Below are 16,811 nucleotides of genomic sequence, written 5' to 3' on the forward strand. Positions count from 1 at the left end.
TAATATAACAAGGATGTAACAGTTAAAAGAAAAATGTTATATTACTCTTCACCTAATGGGGGCTGAAGCTCATATCCCTGTTGAGCAGCCCAACCAACATGATGAAGAAATGGATCCAAGTAATACAACCAATGGTCAAAACTGTCAGAACTTTCAAGTCCTTCATAACGCAGCTTCAGCCTTCCCCCGATGTTCTCTTCTACAGTAACAATCCAAGTGCTTAAAGAGTCCTGGAAAGCTTGACATTCTAGCCTGGATCCCGGAGCAATGAGATCTAAAGGATTCCTCCCATTACGAAGCTGCAGGTAAAAAAAAGGTGAAATGATTACATAACAAAAGTTAACATAATATTTTTAAAAGTCAAGTTTTAAATGATGTCAAACTAGCCTTTATATTTTTACCTGTTCAAAGCCAGTGATGCTAAATTGCCTAATATCATACAAGTCTCTATAGTACTATCTCTAGGTGATATGTAAATGTTAATCCTAAAGAAAACCTACCTATAACGCAATGAAACCATTTGAACGATCTCTATCTCTAGGACTATGCTATATAGTTTCACCTAGAAAAATTTTTTAAAAAATCATCATTGCTTTAGTCTCTGTAAAAGCAAATATGATTATTATTAAAGAAAAAAAATTAAACATGACAAAAGTCAAAATCTCCCACAATTCCACCTCCAACAAAGGACCATGATAAACAGTCTGGCATACACTCTTTTTTTTTCTATTTTTTTTTGGTGGGTGAGGAAGATTGGTCCTGAGCTAATATCTGTTGCCAATCTTCCTTTTTTTGCTTGAGGAAGACTGTTGCTGAGCTAACATCTGTGCCAATCTTCCTCCATTTTTTTATACGTGGGATGCTGCCACAGCATGGCTTGATGTGCAGTGTATGGGTCTGTGCCCGGGATCCGAACCCACGAACCCCAGGCCACCAAAGCAGAGCATGCAAACTTAACCACCATGCCACCAGGATGGCCCCTGGCATACACTCTTGAGACTGGGTTTTCTACACACAAGTCAACATCCACCTGTGTCTGTCTCTCTCTCTCGTATTTTTTGAAAAAATGGGAGCACTGTATACTGTTTTTCAATTTGTGTTTGTCACTTAATGTATCATAGCTATCTTTCTATGATAGCACACATAAATCTTCCTCATTCTTTTAAACTGTTTTATTGACATTTTGTATTAGAAATGGGCAGTAATTTATCCACTTATTTACTGATGGCATCTCAGTTGTTTCTGATTCTTTACTCATTTCACAACAATGTTATGAACACAGTGTTTTAATTACACTGATCAAAAGGAAGAGTTTAATTCTCACTTTCTAGATATATATTAAAAGCTACAATAAAGAATAAAAAGGAAGGCTGATTCCAATATTACCACTTAACCATTTCTTAATATTCAAACTTATATTTTTTCCCCCTAATAAGAACTGCTCTGTGACACTTAGATATTCATATATATGCAAAAGAACATATGAACAAATGGAGGAACACATTCACAGCTAAAGATCAGGACTACAGAATCAAGGCCAATGTAGAGCAGGATATTTATTAATTCATTTGTTCATTCACTCAAATTTTACTGAGTGGTTAGTAAGTGCCAGGCCCTGGCTAAGCATAATGAAATGAGTCAGAGTATAAACTATAAAGATCAGCTTGAAATAGTGTGTTCACTAATTAAGTTTTAAAGGGACATATGAATGGGTTGTAGAATTAAATGTAAGAGTTAAAACTACAAAACGCTTAGAAGAGAACATAGGAGTAAATCTTCATGATTGTTGGTTAAGCAAAGCCTTTTTAGATATGACACCAAAAGCAACAAGCAACAAAAGAAAAAAATAGATAAACTGGACTATATCAGAATGAAAATCTTTTGTTCTGCAAAAGATATCATCAAGAAAGTGAAAAGACAATCCAGAGAATTGGAGAAAATATTTGGAAATCAGATATCTGATCTGGACTTGTAACCAGAATTTATAAGGAACTCGTAACTCAATAATAAAAAAACAAACAATGCAATTTAAAAATGGGCAAAGACATTTCTCCAAAAGAAATACATAAAGGGCAAATAAGTACATAAAAAGATGCTCAACACCATTAGTCATTAGGGAAATGTAAGTCAAAATGAAATACCAATTCACACCCACTAGGATAGCTATAACCAAAAAGAGAATAACAAGTGTTGGCAAGGATGTAGAGAAACTGGAAGCTTCAAACACTGCATTTCACATATGCCATAAAGAATGTTACAGGTATGACAGAAAGTGGCAAGATATAACTTACAAATGTCATAACCAATAAATTGATTTCACAAAAACAAGAAATCTATATTCACTACCAAGCTCAAAAGCTATACTAATTTAAAAAGACTGCTGAAAACAGTAGGTGGTAGGAGTATGATAGGTCCAGTGTCTTCTGAGCAAAAGAAACGGGGGTCTCAAGTCACCCAGTGTGGGAGTTACAAAAGCCCATCCTGAAGTAGAGTCAACCGCTGCTCAGTTTCAGAGTGAGAGCCCAAAAAGGCCACATTTTCCAACTGCATAAAAGAATCTGGAAAACTATATTTTTATGTGTCAGCAACTAATTCAAAACATTTTAGGCACTGAGCAAGCCACCAGTTTGCAACCTCTGAGGGTAAGTTTAAACCTCCCGATACCCATGCCTATCTCTGTAGTAGCAATGCTTATTTGTCTTGGAGCGGCAAATGAGCAAACAATTTTAAGATTCCTTAGACTGGAAATATCACTGAAGATTAGAAGGGTTTTCCATAGTGATTCTGAAAGCAATAATACTCACGCCCTCTAGCAGCGGAATAGGAGGACTACAAGCTCCCATCAGGGTCTGCTGCAGAAACTCAGCCCAATTAGACCTTTTATCTCTGATGCCTAGACGAGGGAATAAATGAGTGATTACTCATAACATCAGCCACAGAACACAGAGAAACTAAACCAAACAGAATACAGAGAAACTGTACCAGTGAAAATTGTTTAGAGGTGCATTTGTCATTTTAAATTAAGTCCAACATATTGCTTTCTTGGAAGCTTAAAAAAAATCCTCCTCTTAGATAGAGCTACTTCCTGGTTAGTTTACGAAGAGTTGTATACAAAACAAAGAGAAGAGGCCCAATTCCCTGTTAGTATAATTTTATCCAAAAGCTACCTACTTTATTTCTTATCATGGAAATTTTCAAACATATATAAAATTAGAGAAAACAGTATAATGAATCCTCTTGTATCCTAGCTTCAACAACTGTCACTTCATGGTCAATCTTTCCATCTAGACCAGGAGTTGTTAGCAAACTATAACCTGTGGGCTAAATCTGGCCTGCTGTCTATTTTTGTAAATAAAGTTTTATTGGAACAGTCATGCCTATTTGTTTACATATTGCCTACGGCTGCTTTCACACTACAAAGTAGTGTAGAGTTGAGCATCTCATATCAGGTAATAGCCTTTTACTTCCAGTTAACACTTAAAAGGCAATTAGCTAAATTACTAGGCAATAAAGCTGGTTTAAAAAAATAAAAAGGCAATGAGTAAGCTTATGCCATTATTCACATGCTCTCCTCACTGTTGTCCCATTTTTTTAAATAGTTATACTGTATTTATACTGTCAGAGCATGTAGCCATTTGTACTATACCATCTCCCTTATAACCACCATTTAGTTCTAAGTTCTACAGCTATATATATATATACACACATGTATTTAATATTTCACTAACAGTTCCTATGCTAATGTTTCTTCATTCGTTTTTGTGAAGCTCATTGTCTAGTGGATTTCTTAGGAAGGGCTCATGGGGACAATATCCCCTGAATCCTTACATCTTCATAACAGTTTGTATATGGCCTTTCCACCTGAAGTTCAGTTTGGCGAGACATAAAATTCTTGCCTCATATTTTCTTCCATTGAATTTCTTAAATATGTTACCCTATTGTCTTTTGGCATAAAGCGTTGTTGTCAATTAGGCTGACGACAATCTTGTTTTCCCTCCTTTTCAAGAAACTTAGATTTTTGCCTAACAACAATACGTAACAACCAAGGGATTATTTTTTGCTTTAAAGTTCAATAGCTTCATTAGACTACATCTTGATGTAGCTGTTCTGTTCGTTTGATTTTCCCATACACATAGCGAGCCCTTTCAACATGTATTTCAAGTCCTATTTTATTTCAGTAAAGTTTTCGTGAATCATAGTTTATAGCATTTTATTGTTTCATTGCTTTGGTTATCTTCTTCAGGGACTTCTACTTTACGTATCTTAAATCATTTTTGCCTATCTACACTATTTTTCCAAGTCCTTTTTATTTCTTTCTTCATTTCTTTTTGTAGTTTAAAATTTTCCTCTTTTTCATCTTTTACTTCTCTTCAGATATTATCCACGGTTGATGCATTCCTGTGTTCATTTTAACTTAGTCTTATTTTCTAGTATTTTTTTATTTCCAGTTCTTGCCTAACTTCTACTTTTTCTCTTTTCAAATCTTCTTTTTCTCTAATCATCTCATTTATGAATTTTTATAAATTTTATTTACACTTTTTCTCACTGCTTCTATCATTGTTGCTACTTTCTTTTAGCTTGTTTTGAAATGTTTTCGTCTGATGCTGTGTTCATCTCTTTTGTAGTTATGTTGGCCTAGAAGGATTTTGTTCTACGTTTTTTTTCTCTTTTTTGGTTATAATAATCTTGTACAAGACTCAACTGGAATCATTTTCTGTTGTTCATGTTTAAATGAGATGAATTTTCCTATACTCTTAAGATGAGATAGTGCCAGGTAGTTTCATGTCTCCAGGGCTTCCTCTTACATTTTTTTCGCAAAATGTTAATAGCCAGCTGGAAGCCCACAGACACCCCAAGACCCTAATACCCAGATCTTCATTTTTAAACATGATTCTTCACCAAAAAAAACCAGGACTTCCTGGAGAAATGGCTGGTTTCAGGGCTGAGGCAAGGAAAAACTTCTTGAGCCAAAAAAAAAAGAAAATATTCAAAGAATGATGGGAACATAACAAAGGACACAGTAACCAGCTTGAAGGAGTGCCCACTGGCCAAATCTAGGACAATGTGAGCATCAAAATAAATAACGATAGTAAAGGATTATAACCCATTGAATAAAATAAGAAACATGAGTCTACACTGACATACATACATAAACCTACACATATATATATAAATGTATGTGTGTAAATGGGGGAAAGGGAACGCTCTTTCTGTAGCAGAAAGTCAATTATGAAATGTAGAAGGAATTAGAAAATACCATTTAGTAATCATTAGAGTAATAACTGTTTCAGATAAAAATTATCAATGGATGCTAAAAATAATAGGTGACAGTCTGAACAGTAATGAAATACTTACATAATCTCAAAGTATCTTCCCACAAGATACTTATTAATTAAAAACGGTAAGAGTAATTTTATGGTGGAAAAACTTGGCATATACTAACTTAAGTGATGAAAGTTAATATCCCCAGTTAGAGGACAAATCAACAGCATGTGTCTCCTGATATGATGCAATAGAAGGACACAGGGTCACTTCTGCATTTTACATACCAAAAGTGCGCAATCTGAATCTAAGGAAACATCAGACAAACTCAAATTGTGGCACATTCTAAAAAATAACTGGCCTATACTCTTCAAAAATATCAACACTAAGAAAAAAAAAGAAAGGTTAAAGAAACTAAAAAGACATGACAACCAGCTACAATGTGTGATCCTGGAATGACTCCTGGACCAGGAAAAGAAATGGGGCATAAAGAACATTATCGGGCCCAGGACATAATGAACATTATTGGGAAAACTGGCCTGTACCTTTCAAAAACGTCAAAGTCATGAAAGACAAAGAAAGCCTGAGGAATTGTTCCAGATTAAAGGAATCTTATGAGACACGACAACTAAATGCAACACATGATCTGGGATTTTCTTTTACTATAAAAACATTATGGGCCCGCCTCATGGCTCAGCGGTTAGGTGCGTGCGCTCCGCTGCTGGCGGCCCGGGTTCGGATCCCGGGTGCGCACCGATGCACCGCTTCTCCAACTATGCTGAGGCAGCGTCCCACATACAGCAACTAGAAAGATGTGCAGCTATGACATACAACTATCTACTGGGGCTTTGGGGGAAAAATAAATAAATAAATAAATAAAATTAAAAAAAAATTATTAATAAAAACTGAATAAGGTCTATAGATTAAATAACAGTACTGTATCAAAGTTAATTTCCTGATTTTGTTATTTTACCGTGCTCATGAATGTCCTTGTATTCAGAAGTACATTTACGTATTTATGAGTAAAAGGGCCTCATGTCTACAACTGACTCTCAAATGGTTCATCAAAAAAGCATGTGTGTGGCTTCTCCAAAGAAGACATACAGATGGCCAATAGGCAGATGAAAAGATGTTCAACATCATTAATCGTCAGGGAAATGCAAATCAAAACAACACTAAGATATCACCTCACGCCCGTTAGAATGGCTATAATCACCAAGACAAAAAACAACAAATGTTGGAGAGGATGTGGAGAAACAGGAACCCTCATACACAGCTGGTGGGAATGCAAACTGGTGCAGCCTCTAGGGAAAACGGTATGGAGATTCCTCAAAGAATTAAAAATAGAGATGCCCTATGATCCAGCCATCACACTACTGGGAATCTATCCAACAAACCTGAAATCAACAGTCCAAAGAGGCTTATGCACCCCTATGTTCACTGCAGCATTACTCACCACAGCCAAGAAGTGGAAGCAACCTAAGTGTCCCTCAACTGACAACTGGATCAAGAAAATGTGGTATATATATACAATGGAATACTACTCAGCCATAAAAAAAGACAAAATCGTCCCATTTGCAACAACATGGATGGGCCTGGAGGGTATTATGTTAAGTGAAGTAAGCCAGAAGGAGAAAGACAAACACTGTATGATCTCACTCATATGTGGAATATAAACCAACACATGGACAGAGAAAACTGTATTGTGGTTACCAGGGGCAATGGGGGTGGGGGGGTAGGCACAAGGGGTGAAGGGAGACATATATATGGTGATGGACAAACAAAAATGTACAACCCAAAATTTCACAATGTTAAAAACTATTAAAACATCAATAAAAAAAATTTATATATATGAACATAAATAAATATATAAACATAAAAAAAAAGCATGCATGTGGGGCCAGCCTGGTGGTGCAAGCGGTTAAGTGCGTGCGCTCTGCTGCAGCGGCCCAGGGTCCGCTGGTCCAGATCCTGGGCGCGCACTGACGCACCGCTTGTTAAGCCATGCTGTGGGGGCATCCCATATAAAGTAGAGGAAGATGGGCATGGATGTTAGCCCAGGGCCAGTCTTCCTCAGCAGAAAAGAGGAGGATTGGCATCGGATGTTAGCTCAGGGCTGGTCTTCCTCACAAAAAAAAAAAAAAAAAAAAGAATGTGTGGGAGCCGGCCCCGTGGCCGAGTGGTTGGGGTTCCACGCACTCTGCTTCAGTGGCCCAGGTTCGCGGGTTTGGATCCCAGGCGGGGACCTACTCCACTCATCAGCCATGCTGTGAAGGCATTCTACATACAAAGGAAGACTGGCACAAATGTTAGCTCAGGGCTAATCTTCCTCAAACAAAAAAAAGAAAAAAAAAGAGGAAGATTACCAATGGATGTTAGGTCAGGATGAATCTTCCTTACCAAAAAAAAAAGTGTGTGTGTGAGAGGGAGAGGGAGAGGGAGGGAGGAAGATAAAATAAATGTGGTAAAATGTCAACATTTGGGGAAACTTGGCAAAAAGTCTCCAAGAATTTTCTATACTATTTTTGCAACTTTCCCGTAAATCTGAAATTATATCAAAATAAGAATTGAAAGAAAAACATGTAAGGTCTAGTATTTTCTTAAATCTGCAGCCTCTCTTCCCTTTCTCCACCTTTATATGACCCTTCTCTTTCTTTTGTCCTACCGTCTCTGTCCTGCTTAATGTGGATTCTACTCTCAGTGCGGCTCTTTCCTTGAAGGGAGTTTCAGTTGGTTCATTTTAAGAGTTCACAGTTCCCAGATCACTTCTGGGTGAGAGAAGGGAGGACAACAAAATCAGAAAGAGAATCATTCTGGCCCAATGTACTTAAAATACAACCAGACCTACAAATCTCAAACTCAGAGAGCCTCAACAGTCATACAGGATAAGTCATACAGGATGCTTGCTGTGAGTATCATAAAAATCTGAGGCTTACTGAGCACAGAAAATAGTTTAAAAGACAGGGAAACACACATTTGTTCTTTATAAATATTTTCACTCAAAATGCTAACCCAGAAGTTAGGAAAACATATGTGCTTGGGAGACTGAAAACCTTAAGGCTGTGGACAGCCCAAATCTTCCTATACCAATACCATATCATGTCTTGACAGGAAGTAATTTATTACCTTCTGGGGCTTCGAGGGTTTTCTTATTCTGCTCACACCACCCAATAGGGTAGAGGTCAGCCTTCCTGATGTCACACCAGAAGTCCGCTCTCCGGTCCTCCCCATAGCCGTCGTAGCGGAGAAGGAGCAACTGCTCACAGGTGGTAATGATGGTGGCAACCCAGTAGGTTTCAGGATCTGTTTTCACAACCACCTCCAGTTTCATCCCAGGAGCAAATCCATTTTGTAAACGTGTGTCCACCTGAACAAGGAAATGCTATTAACCCCCAGACAAGTACCTCAAATGAGTGGTTTTTTTTGGTTGACATTCTTCTTTAAGACTTACAATCCTGAAGCACTAAATCTAATAAAATCTTCACAAGGGAAACCTGAGAAATTCCAATTCTAACCCATAGGAGTGACCCAAACAAAACAGGGAATAGCAATGCTGTTCTGTTCCATCTGACTCTGACGGAATTTTAATGTAACTCAGTATTTTCACCAAAGCAGTCTATTCTGACTACAAAAAATGTTTTCCACTAAGTATATAAACCACTAAATGTTCACCATTTTAACAGCCTTCAACACATTAAGTTTTCAAGAGTGATTTCTAGATCATTCAAAAGAAAATTTATGAAGCCAGAAAAGGGAAAGGACAAAAATAAGTTATAATGATAATAAATTAGTATAACACGTACATGTATAACATGTAGAGATATACTTCTCAGTTTCCCTAAAACAGTCTATGTTTACACCTGTTATCCCTGAATAGTAATTAATAATGCTTCTTTTCTCTCTCAGAAGTATCCTAATTTAGATGATAAATTATACAGTCACAAAGGTATGGGTTAGCAATTCTGTAATTATTGTATGTGTACACTAAGATTAAATAAATAAATCTATTGTGGATAATGAGAGCCAGGTTTCTCACTGTGGGAGAAAAGTAAAAATAAGAAAAGGGGAAGACGAGAATGAACCTTGTGGTGTTCATTCCAATCTTGTGGAGCTGGAATCAGAGGTCTCAGAATGAGGTCATGATTACAGACAGACAAATAGACAGAGAGATACAGAAAAAGGAATAGATGTATATGCATATACGTATTAATATACATATATTTCCTAGCTCTGTGAATTAACAGGGACTAGAAGTAAGGACACTCAGTAGTAATAAGAAAATTCAGTGTCCAAGTCTTGATTTCTAAATGTTATCCTACACTAAAAAAGAACAAGAGATCCATAAAGAAATGATTGATCCCAATTCTCAGGTAGGGAAAATACAGTAAGAGCACTGAATATCTTGTGATACCAGAAAGTAAGGAAATGCTCCAAAAACGATGAGGGCATTTTGAAAGGACATAGGAGTCAACTAGAAGGATCTCCCAATGGTGACATTTGAAACAATTTGAGCAATAAAACAAATAATGAGAGTAAGAGATTATAACCCATAGATTTAATTAAATATCCATGAATCCATACTGTTATAAATAATTAACAGAGAAGAGGAGACATATCTTCCTTAGAGTAGAAAACCAATTAATAAATGTAGAGAAAAATGACAGAAGTAGAAAATCACCATTAGACAAACAGCACAGAAGTAAACACTGCAGGCAAGAATCGTGGGTCGATGCTAAAATGACTATGATGACTATAATATTTGCATAATATCAAAGGTTCTCCCCTCAAGATTCTTATTAATTGCAAAGAGGAAAACAGTAACATTACAGTGAAGAAACCTGGCAGACACCTCCTTAGCTAACTGATCAAAGTTAACATCGCCAGTCCTAAAACATCAATATCATACACCCTTGATATCATAGAACAAGAAAAGCACATCATTTCTATGACATTCTTGGCAATCTGCATAAACTTAAGCTGATCGTGAGAAAACCAAGCTCAAACTGAGTAACATTCTACAAAGTAAGTGATATGTAATATGTGCTTCATAAGTGTCAAGGCCATGAAAGACAAGGAAAGAATGAGGAACTGTCACACAATGGAGGAGACTATGGAGACATGACAACTAAATGCAATGTGGCAATCACAACCACTGGAAAGTGAGAGGAATCCTGGAAAAAAGACAGCCAGAGAGGGAAAGTCCCACATTCTGTGTAAAAACTCCTCCCTCTTCTAATCACTACTCTGTTGTACTTTAGAAAGGTAATCACTATAATGAATTACAACACTACAGTTTAATATTGCCTGTGTTTTAACACTATATTGGTGGAATTATGCAGTATGAATGCTTTTCTGTGTGGGGCTTCTCTTGCAACACTGCTTATGAGATTCATGCACACTGTTGCATGTAACAGTAGTTTATTTCTTTTCACTGCTGTATAGTATTCCATCATATAAGTATGCCACAATTTATCTATTCTAATGCTTCTAGTAGTAGGCATCTTGGGTAGTTTGCAGTTTTAGAAGACTACAGATAATACTGCCATGATTATACGAATATTTTTGATTATATGAATATTTTTGTATGTCTCTTAGTACATACTTACATGGATTTCTATAAAACATACAGCCAAAGTGTTTTCCAAAGTGGTCGAACCAATTTACTCTCCCAGTATTGTATGAGAAATCCTTCTGCTCCAACAGTCTAACCAACACATTTGTATTTTCAGTCTTTTTTCATTTTAACCATTTTGAAAGGTATGTCATGTATCCTTTGTGATTTTAATTTGCATTTTCTGATTATTAATGAAGTTGAGAACCTTCGTATTTATTAGCCATTTAGATTTCTTCTTTTGGGAAATGCCTAAGTTTCTTCCAATTTTTTATTGAGTCTATATTCTAGATAGCAATGCTGTGGCAATTACTTGTATTACAAATATCTTCTCACTTTCTTGATGGTATCATTTGATGAATAGAATTTTCCATTTTAAGGTAGTCTGATTCATCAATATTTTTCCTTTAAAAAGTTCGTGCTTTTTCTATATTTTTAAACAAATTTTTCCCTACCCCTAGAGGTCATAAATTACACTATATTATTTTCTAGAAGCCTTTCATATTTAGAGCTAATATCCACCTTGAATTAATCTCTGTGTATAGTATTAGGTAGGGGTCAGGTTTTATTTGTTTGAAGATACATATACAATTGACCCAGCACCTTCCTCACCACCGTAAATTGCCACCTTGTAAATGTTGGTATAAACATACAACATTTATAAATGTTATGTATAATCGCTTCTCAGCCTTTTGGCTAAGATCAAGTGTATAAATGTTATATATAAAGTGTCTCTAAAAATGGATCTGTTTTTCCTTAAAGTAGCACCACACTCTCTTAAGTTTGATATCTAGTACAGCAATTCTTCTCATTTTGTCTAATTCTTTAGCTGTGTCTGGCTATCCTTGCTCCTTTATATTTCCACATATATTTTAGAATCAGCTTGTCAATTTCTACCTAAAATTTTTTTGGTATTTAACTTGGATTGCAGTAAATCTACAGATCTATTTGGGGAGAATACAACAGTAAGTCTTCCATTACATAAACAAGGTATATTCCTTCATCTTAACTTATATCAACAATGGTTTGAAGTTTCTTTGCAAAGTTTTGTTACATTTATTCCTAGCCATTTGATGTTTTTTGTATTATTGTAAATAACATCTTTCAGTTTCCATTTTGATTTCTTGCTTATAGAACATTCTATTTTTGTTTGTTGCTTATTATAGAAATACAAGGTCAGTATTAAAAAAAAACCTACTGTATCTAATAATTTTGCTATAAAGTTATTCACTAATTCTAATAATTTATCTGTAAATTATTTTATTCCTCTGCAAATAATGACTTTTTCCCCCTTGCTTCTTAATTCTTATACATTTTAATTGTTTTCCTTACCTTACTGTATTGGCTAGAATCTCCAGTACAATATCAAACAGAAATCATTTCAGCCAGCATGTTTGTCTTGCTCCATATTAAAAAGAAAGCATGTACCATTATTACCATTAATAAAGTTTTCTGTAGATTTTTTATAGATACCCTTTATCAAATTAAGGAAATTTCCACCTATAGTTTGCTAAGTTTTATTGTGACTACTTTTTTAACTTTATCAATAATTTTCCTTTATATATGTAATAATTTTCCTTTATATATGGAGATGGTAATGTGATTTTTCTCCTTTACTTTGCTACTATAGTGAATTATGCTGGTTGATTTTCAAATGTTAAATCACCTTGCATTCCTAGAAAAGGCAACTTGTTATTAATGTATTATCCTTCTTAAAGATAGCTACATTCAGCTTGCTATTGTTTTGTATTGTATGCAGATACTTCTGTGTCAGTCTTCATGAATGATACGTCTCTGTAATTTTCCTTTCCTAAAATATGCTTTGGTATCAAAGTTATGATGATCTCTGAACAAACTGGTACCCTACAATCAATAATGGATAGAACAGAGCCAGCCCTGATGGTTGGTCTAGTGGTTAAAGTTCAGTGTGCTCCACTTCAACAGCCTGGGTTCGGTTCCTGGGCATAGAACCACAACGTGCGCCTGTCAGTAGCCATGCCGTGGCGGTGGCTCACACAGAAGAACTAGAAGGACCCTACAACTAGAATATACAATTATGTACTGGGGCTTTGGGGAGGAAAAAAATAAAAGAACATTTAAAAAAATAATAATAATAATGGATACAACAACCAGACAAAAAGGAAACAGAGGACTTGAACAAGACATACACCAATTAGATCTAACAGACATATACAGAACACTCCACTCAACAACAGCAGAATACACATTCTTCTCAAGTACACATGGAACATTCTCCAGGACAGACCATAATGTTAGGCCAAAAAACAAGTCTCAAATTTAAAAAGACTGAAATCATACAAAGTATCTTTCTCAATCACAATGGAATGAAACTGTGACTCAATAATAAAAGGAAAACTAGAAAATTCACAAACACCTGGAAATTAAACACACTCAAACAGCCAACAGGTCAAAGAAGAAACCACAAGGAAAACTAAAAAATACTTTGAGACAAATGATAACAAAAATACAACATATCAAAATTTATGAGAGGCACTGAAGGCAGTGCTAAGAGGGAAATTTATAGCTGTGTATGACTACATTAAAAAAGAAGAAAGATCTCAAATCAAAACCTAACCGTCCACTTTAAGGAACTAGAAAAAGAAAAGCGAGCTAAACCCAAAGCTAGCAGAAGCAAGGAAATAATAAAGATTAGAGTGGTGATAAAAGAATTAGGGAACAGAAAAACAATACAGAACTTCTCGTTTGCAGTCTGGCATGTAAAGATTCTGGAAGTTGAAACCCTTGTCCTAACAACAAGAAAAAAGATGAACAAACTGAAAATCAACAACTCTTTGTAGATCCAGCAGAGAACTAAGGTCACAAAGCAAACTGCTGCAGCCCCCTAAATTGGAGACAGACAGGCATATACAGAGAATCACCAGAGTAGAAGCCCAAGAGTAGAAACCTCTGTGGGAACAGTACCAGAGTAGTGAAACTCAAAGTATAATTAATGATTTGCTGGAGGCTCAGTGTGGACAAGACTGAGGCAAAAATGCCAGGGGGGCCCAGTCCTAGCAGGGCACACACACTTTTATGAGTTTTACTTTCAGGAGCCCTCCAGGTTTTCACAGTAAAGATCAGAGAAAAATCTCTTCATACTTCTGGCATGGGGAAGAGGACTGTAGCCATTTTGAAATACACTCAGATCATCCTGTTCTTCTTAACAAGACGTGTCCTCAAGAGAAACTATTTTACTAGGTCCTAACTGTCTAGGATAAGGGGAAAACCCAACCCCAGCCCCTTCTAGCCTTCAACATAAGGGAAAGGAAACACACAGCTCAGGCTTACTAAGAGACTGAGACCAAATCATAGGACTAGAGAACACTTTCCCTCCCCCTATACCTTACCACCACATCAACAGGGCTCCTATACAACAGGGGAGACAAAATAAAGAACACCAAAGGAAATTTTAGCCACTGACACCTATAGCTATAAGAAACAGTAAAATCAGCCTAACTCCTACCCAGATAAACATAAAACCTTACATTAAAGACCTATTTATTTCAATTCCTTTTACTCAGTATATTGTGTCTGACTTTCAACAAAAACTTACAGGGCATACTAAAAGACAAAAAACACAGTTTAAAGAGAGAGAGCAACATCAGAACCAGATTCACATACAGGAGAGATGCTGGAATTATACCAGGAATTTAAACAACTGATTAATATGCTAAGGGCTCTAATAGAAAAAGTAGAAAACATGCAAGAACAGATGGATTATGCAAGAAAAGAGAAGGCAACTCTAAGAAAGAATCAAAATGAAATGCTAGAAATCAGAAACACTGTAACAAAAATGAAGAAAGCATTTGATGGGTTCATCAATAGACTGGGCTCAGGCAAGGAAAGAATCAGTGAGCTAGAAAAAATGTCAAAAGAAACTTTCAAAACTGAAAGGCAAAGAGAAAAAAGAAGAAGATGGAAAAGAATATTGAAGAACTGTGAGACAATTATAACAAGTATAACATATGTGTAAAGGGAATACTGAAAGAGTGAAAGAAACAGAAGAAATATTTGAAGCCATAATGACTGAGAATTTCCCAAAATTACTAATACATACCAAACCACAGGCCCAAGAAGCCCAGATAATACCAAGCAGGATAAATACCAAAAAATTTATATCTAGGCATATCATATTTAAACTGCAGAAAAACAAAGACAAAGAAAAAAATCTTGAAACAAGACAGAGGGAAAAAAAACACCTTACCTATAGAGGAGCAAGGATAAAAATTACATCAGACTTCTCTTCAGAAACCATGCAAGCAAGATGAGAGCAGAGTGAAATATTTAAATTATTGAAAGAAAAAAGCCACCAACCTAGAATTCTGCAGCCAGCAAAATCCTAAAGACTTGTCTCAAACAAAAACTGAGGGATTTTGTCACGAGCAAACCTGTCTTGCAAGAAATACTAAATTCTTCAGAAAGAAAGAAAATTACACAGGTCAGAAACTCAGATCTCCATAAAGAAAGGAGAGTGTCAGAATAAATGAATACATATAAATAAATATATAAAGGAATAAATGAAGATGAAATCTTTAATTTTTCTTACTCTTAATTGATCTAACAGATAACGGTTTGTTCAAAATGATAACAGCAATAAAGTATTTGGTGATTACAGCTTATGCATAAGTGAAATGAATGACAGCATTGTTATAAGGAATGGGAGGGAGTAATTGGGAAGACTCTGTTATAAGGTACTGGCACCACCCACAAAGTGGTAATAGCGTTACTTGAATGGAGGACTTTGGATTAGTTGTAAATGTATACTGCAAACTCAAGGGCAACCACTAAAAAAAAGTTTTAAAAAGTATAATGATACGCTAAGAATACTGTGCTAAGTGAAATAAGCCAGACATAAAATGACAAATATTGCATGATTCTCCTTATGGGAAATAGGCAAATTCATAGAGACAGAAAGTATAATAAAGGTCACTAGGAGTTGAGGGAGGAGAGAATGGGGAATTATTGTTTAACAGATACAGTGTTTCTGTTTGAGATGATGAAAAAGTTCCAGAAATGAAGAGTGGTAGTGGTTATACAACATTGAGGAAGTACCTAATTTAAAATAATTTTTTTTAATTTAGTGGTTGCTGAAGGGTTTTCAATATGCATCTTTAATTAATTGCAATCTACTTACAAATAATATATCACTTCACATGTGGTATAAAGATCTTACAACCATGTATTCCCAAGTCCTCCCTCCTATCCTTTGTGCTACTATAGTTACATATGCTATAAACATACAATATTTTGCTATCATTTTTGTTTCAAACAGTTATCTCCTAGAGATATTAAAAATAAGAAAAACATGAACTTTTTATTTACTTACATTTAGGCCATTTCCATTGTTATGAATTTTTTTGTGTAGAGCCAAGTTTCTGTCTTATATCAAATTCCTTCTGCCCTAACAACTCCCTGCAATTTTTTTTTTTTTATGGAACAAAATCTCTCAAATTTTGTTTTCCTGATAAGGTCTATATTTCTCCTTCACTTTTGGAAGAAATTTCTGCTAAGTATAGAATTCTGGGTTGACAGGTTTATTTCTTTCAACACTTTATTTATTTATTTAATTTATTTATTTTGTGAGGAGATCAGCCCTGTGCTAACATCTGCCAATCCTCCTCTTTTTTTTGCCGAGGACAACTGGCCCTGGGCTAACATCCGGGTCCATCTTCCTCCACTTTATATGGGACACCGCCACAGCATGGTTCGCCAAGCAGTGCATCCGTGCGCTCCCGAGATCCGAACCGGTGAACCGCAGGCTGCGGCAGCGGAGCGCGCGCACTTAACCGCTTCCGCCACCGGGCCGGCCCCTCTTTCAACACTTTAAAGATCTTACTCCAGTGTCTTCTGATTTGGATAGTTTCTGAAAAGAATTTTACTATAATTCTTATCTTTGTTCCTCTGTATGCAATGTGTC

General features: G+C 35.9%; 1 protein-coding gene across 1 annotated transcript in view; it reads right to left on the reverse strand.

The window, feature by feature from the left end:
* SFMBT1 (Scm like with four mbt domains 1) overlaps positions 1–16,811 on the reverse strand; it is a 124,085-nt gene that overhangs the window by 32,424 nt on the left and 74,850 nt on the right. The window contains 3 exon segments of the mRNA XM_087431173.1: positions 53–299; positions 2,805–2,893; positions 8,389–8,629. Coding sequence (XP_087287299.1) covers positions 53–299; positions 2,805–2,893; positions 8,389–8,629 — 577 coding nt within the window.

This window comes from Ceratotherium simum, chromosome 5 (genome assembly GCF_057802395.1).
Source record: "Ceratotherium simum simum isolate JZ-2026a chromosome 5, ASM5780239v1, whole genome shotgun sequence".
NCBI classification, from domain to species: Eukaryota; Metazoa; Chordata; class Mammalia; order Perissodactyla; family Rhinocerotidae; genus Ceratotherium; species Ceratotherium simum.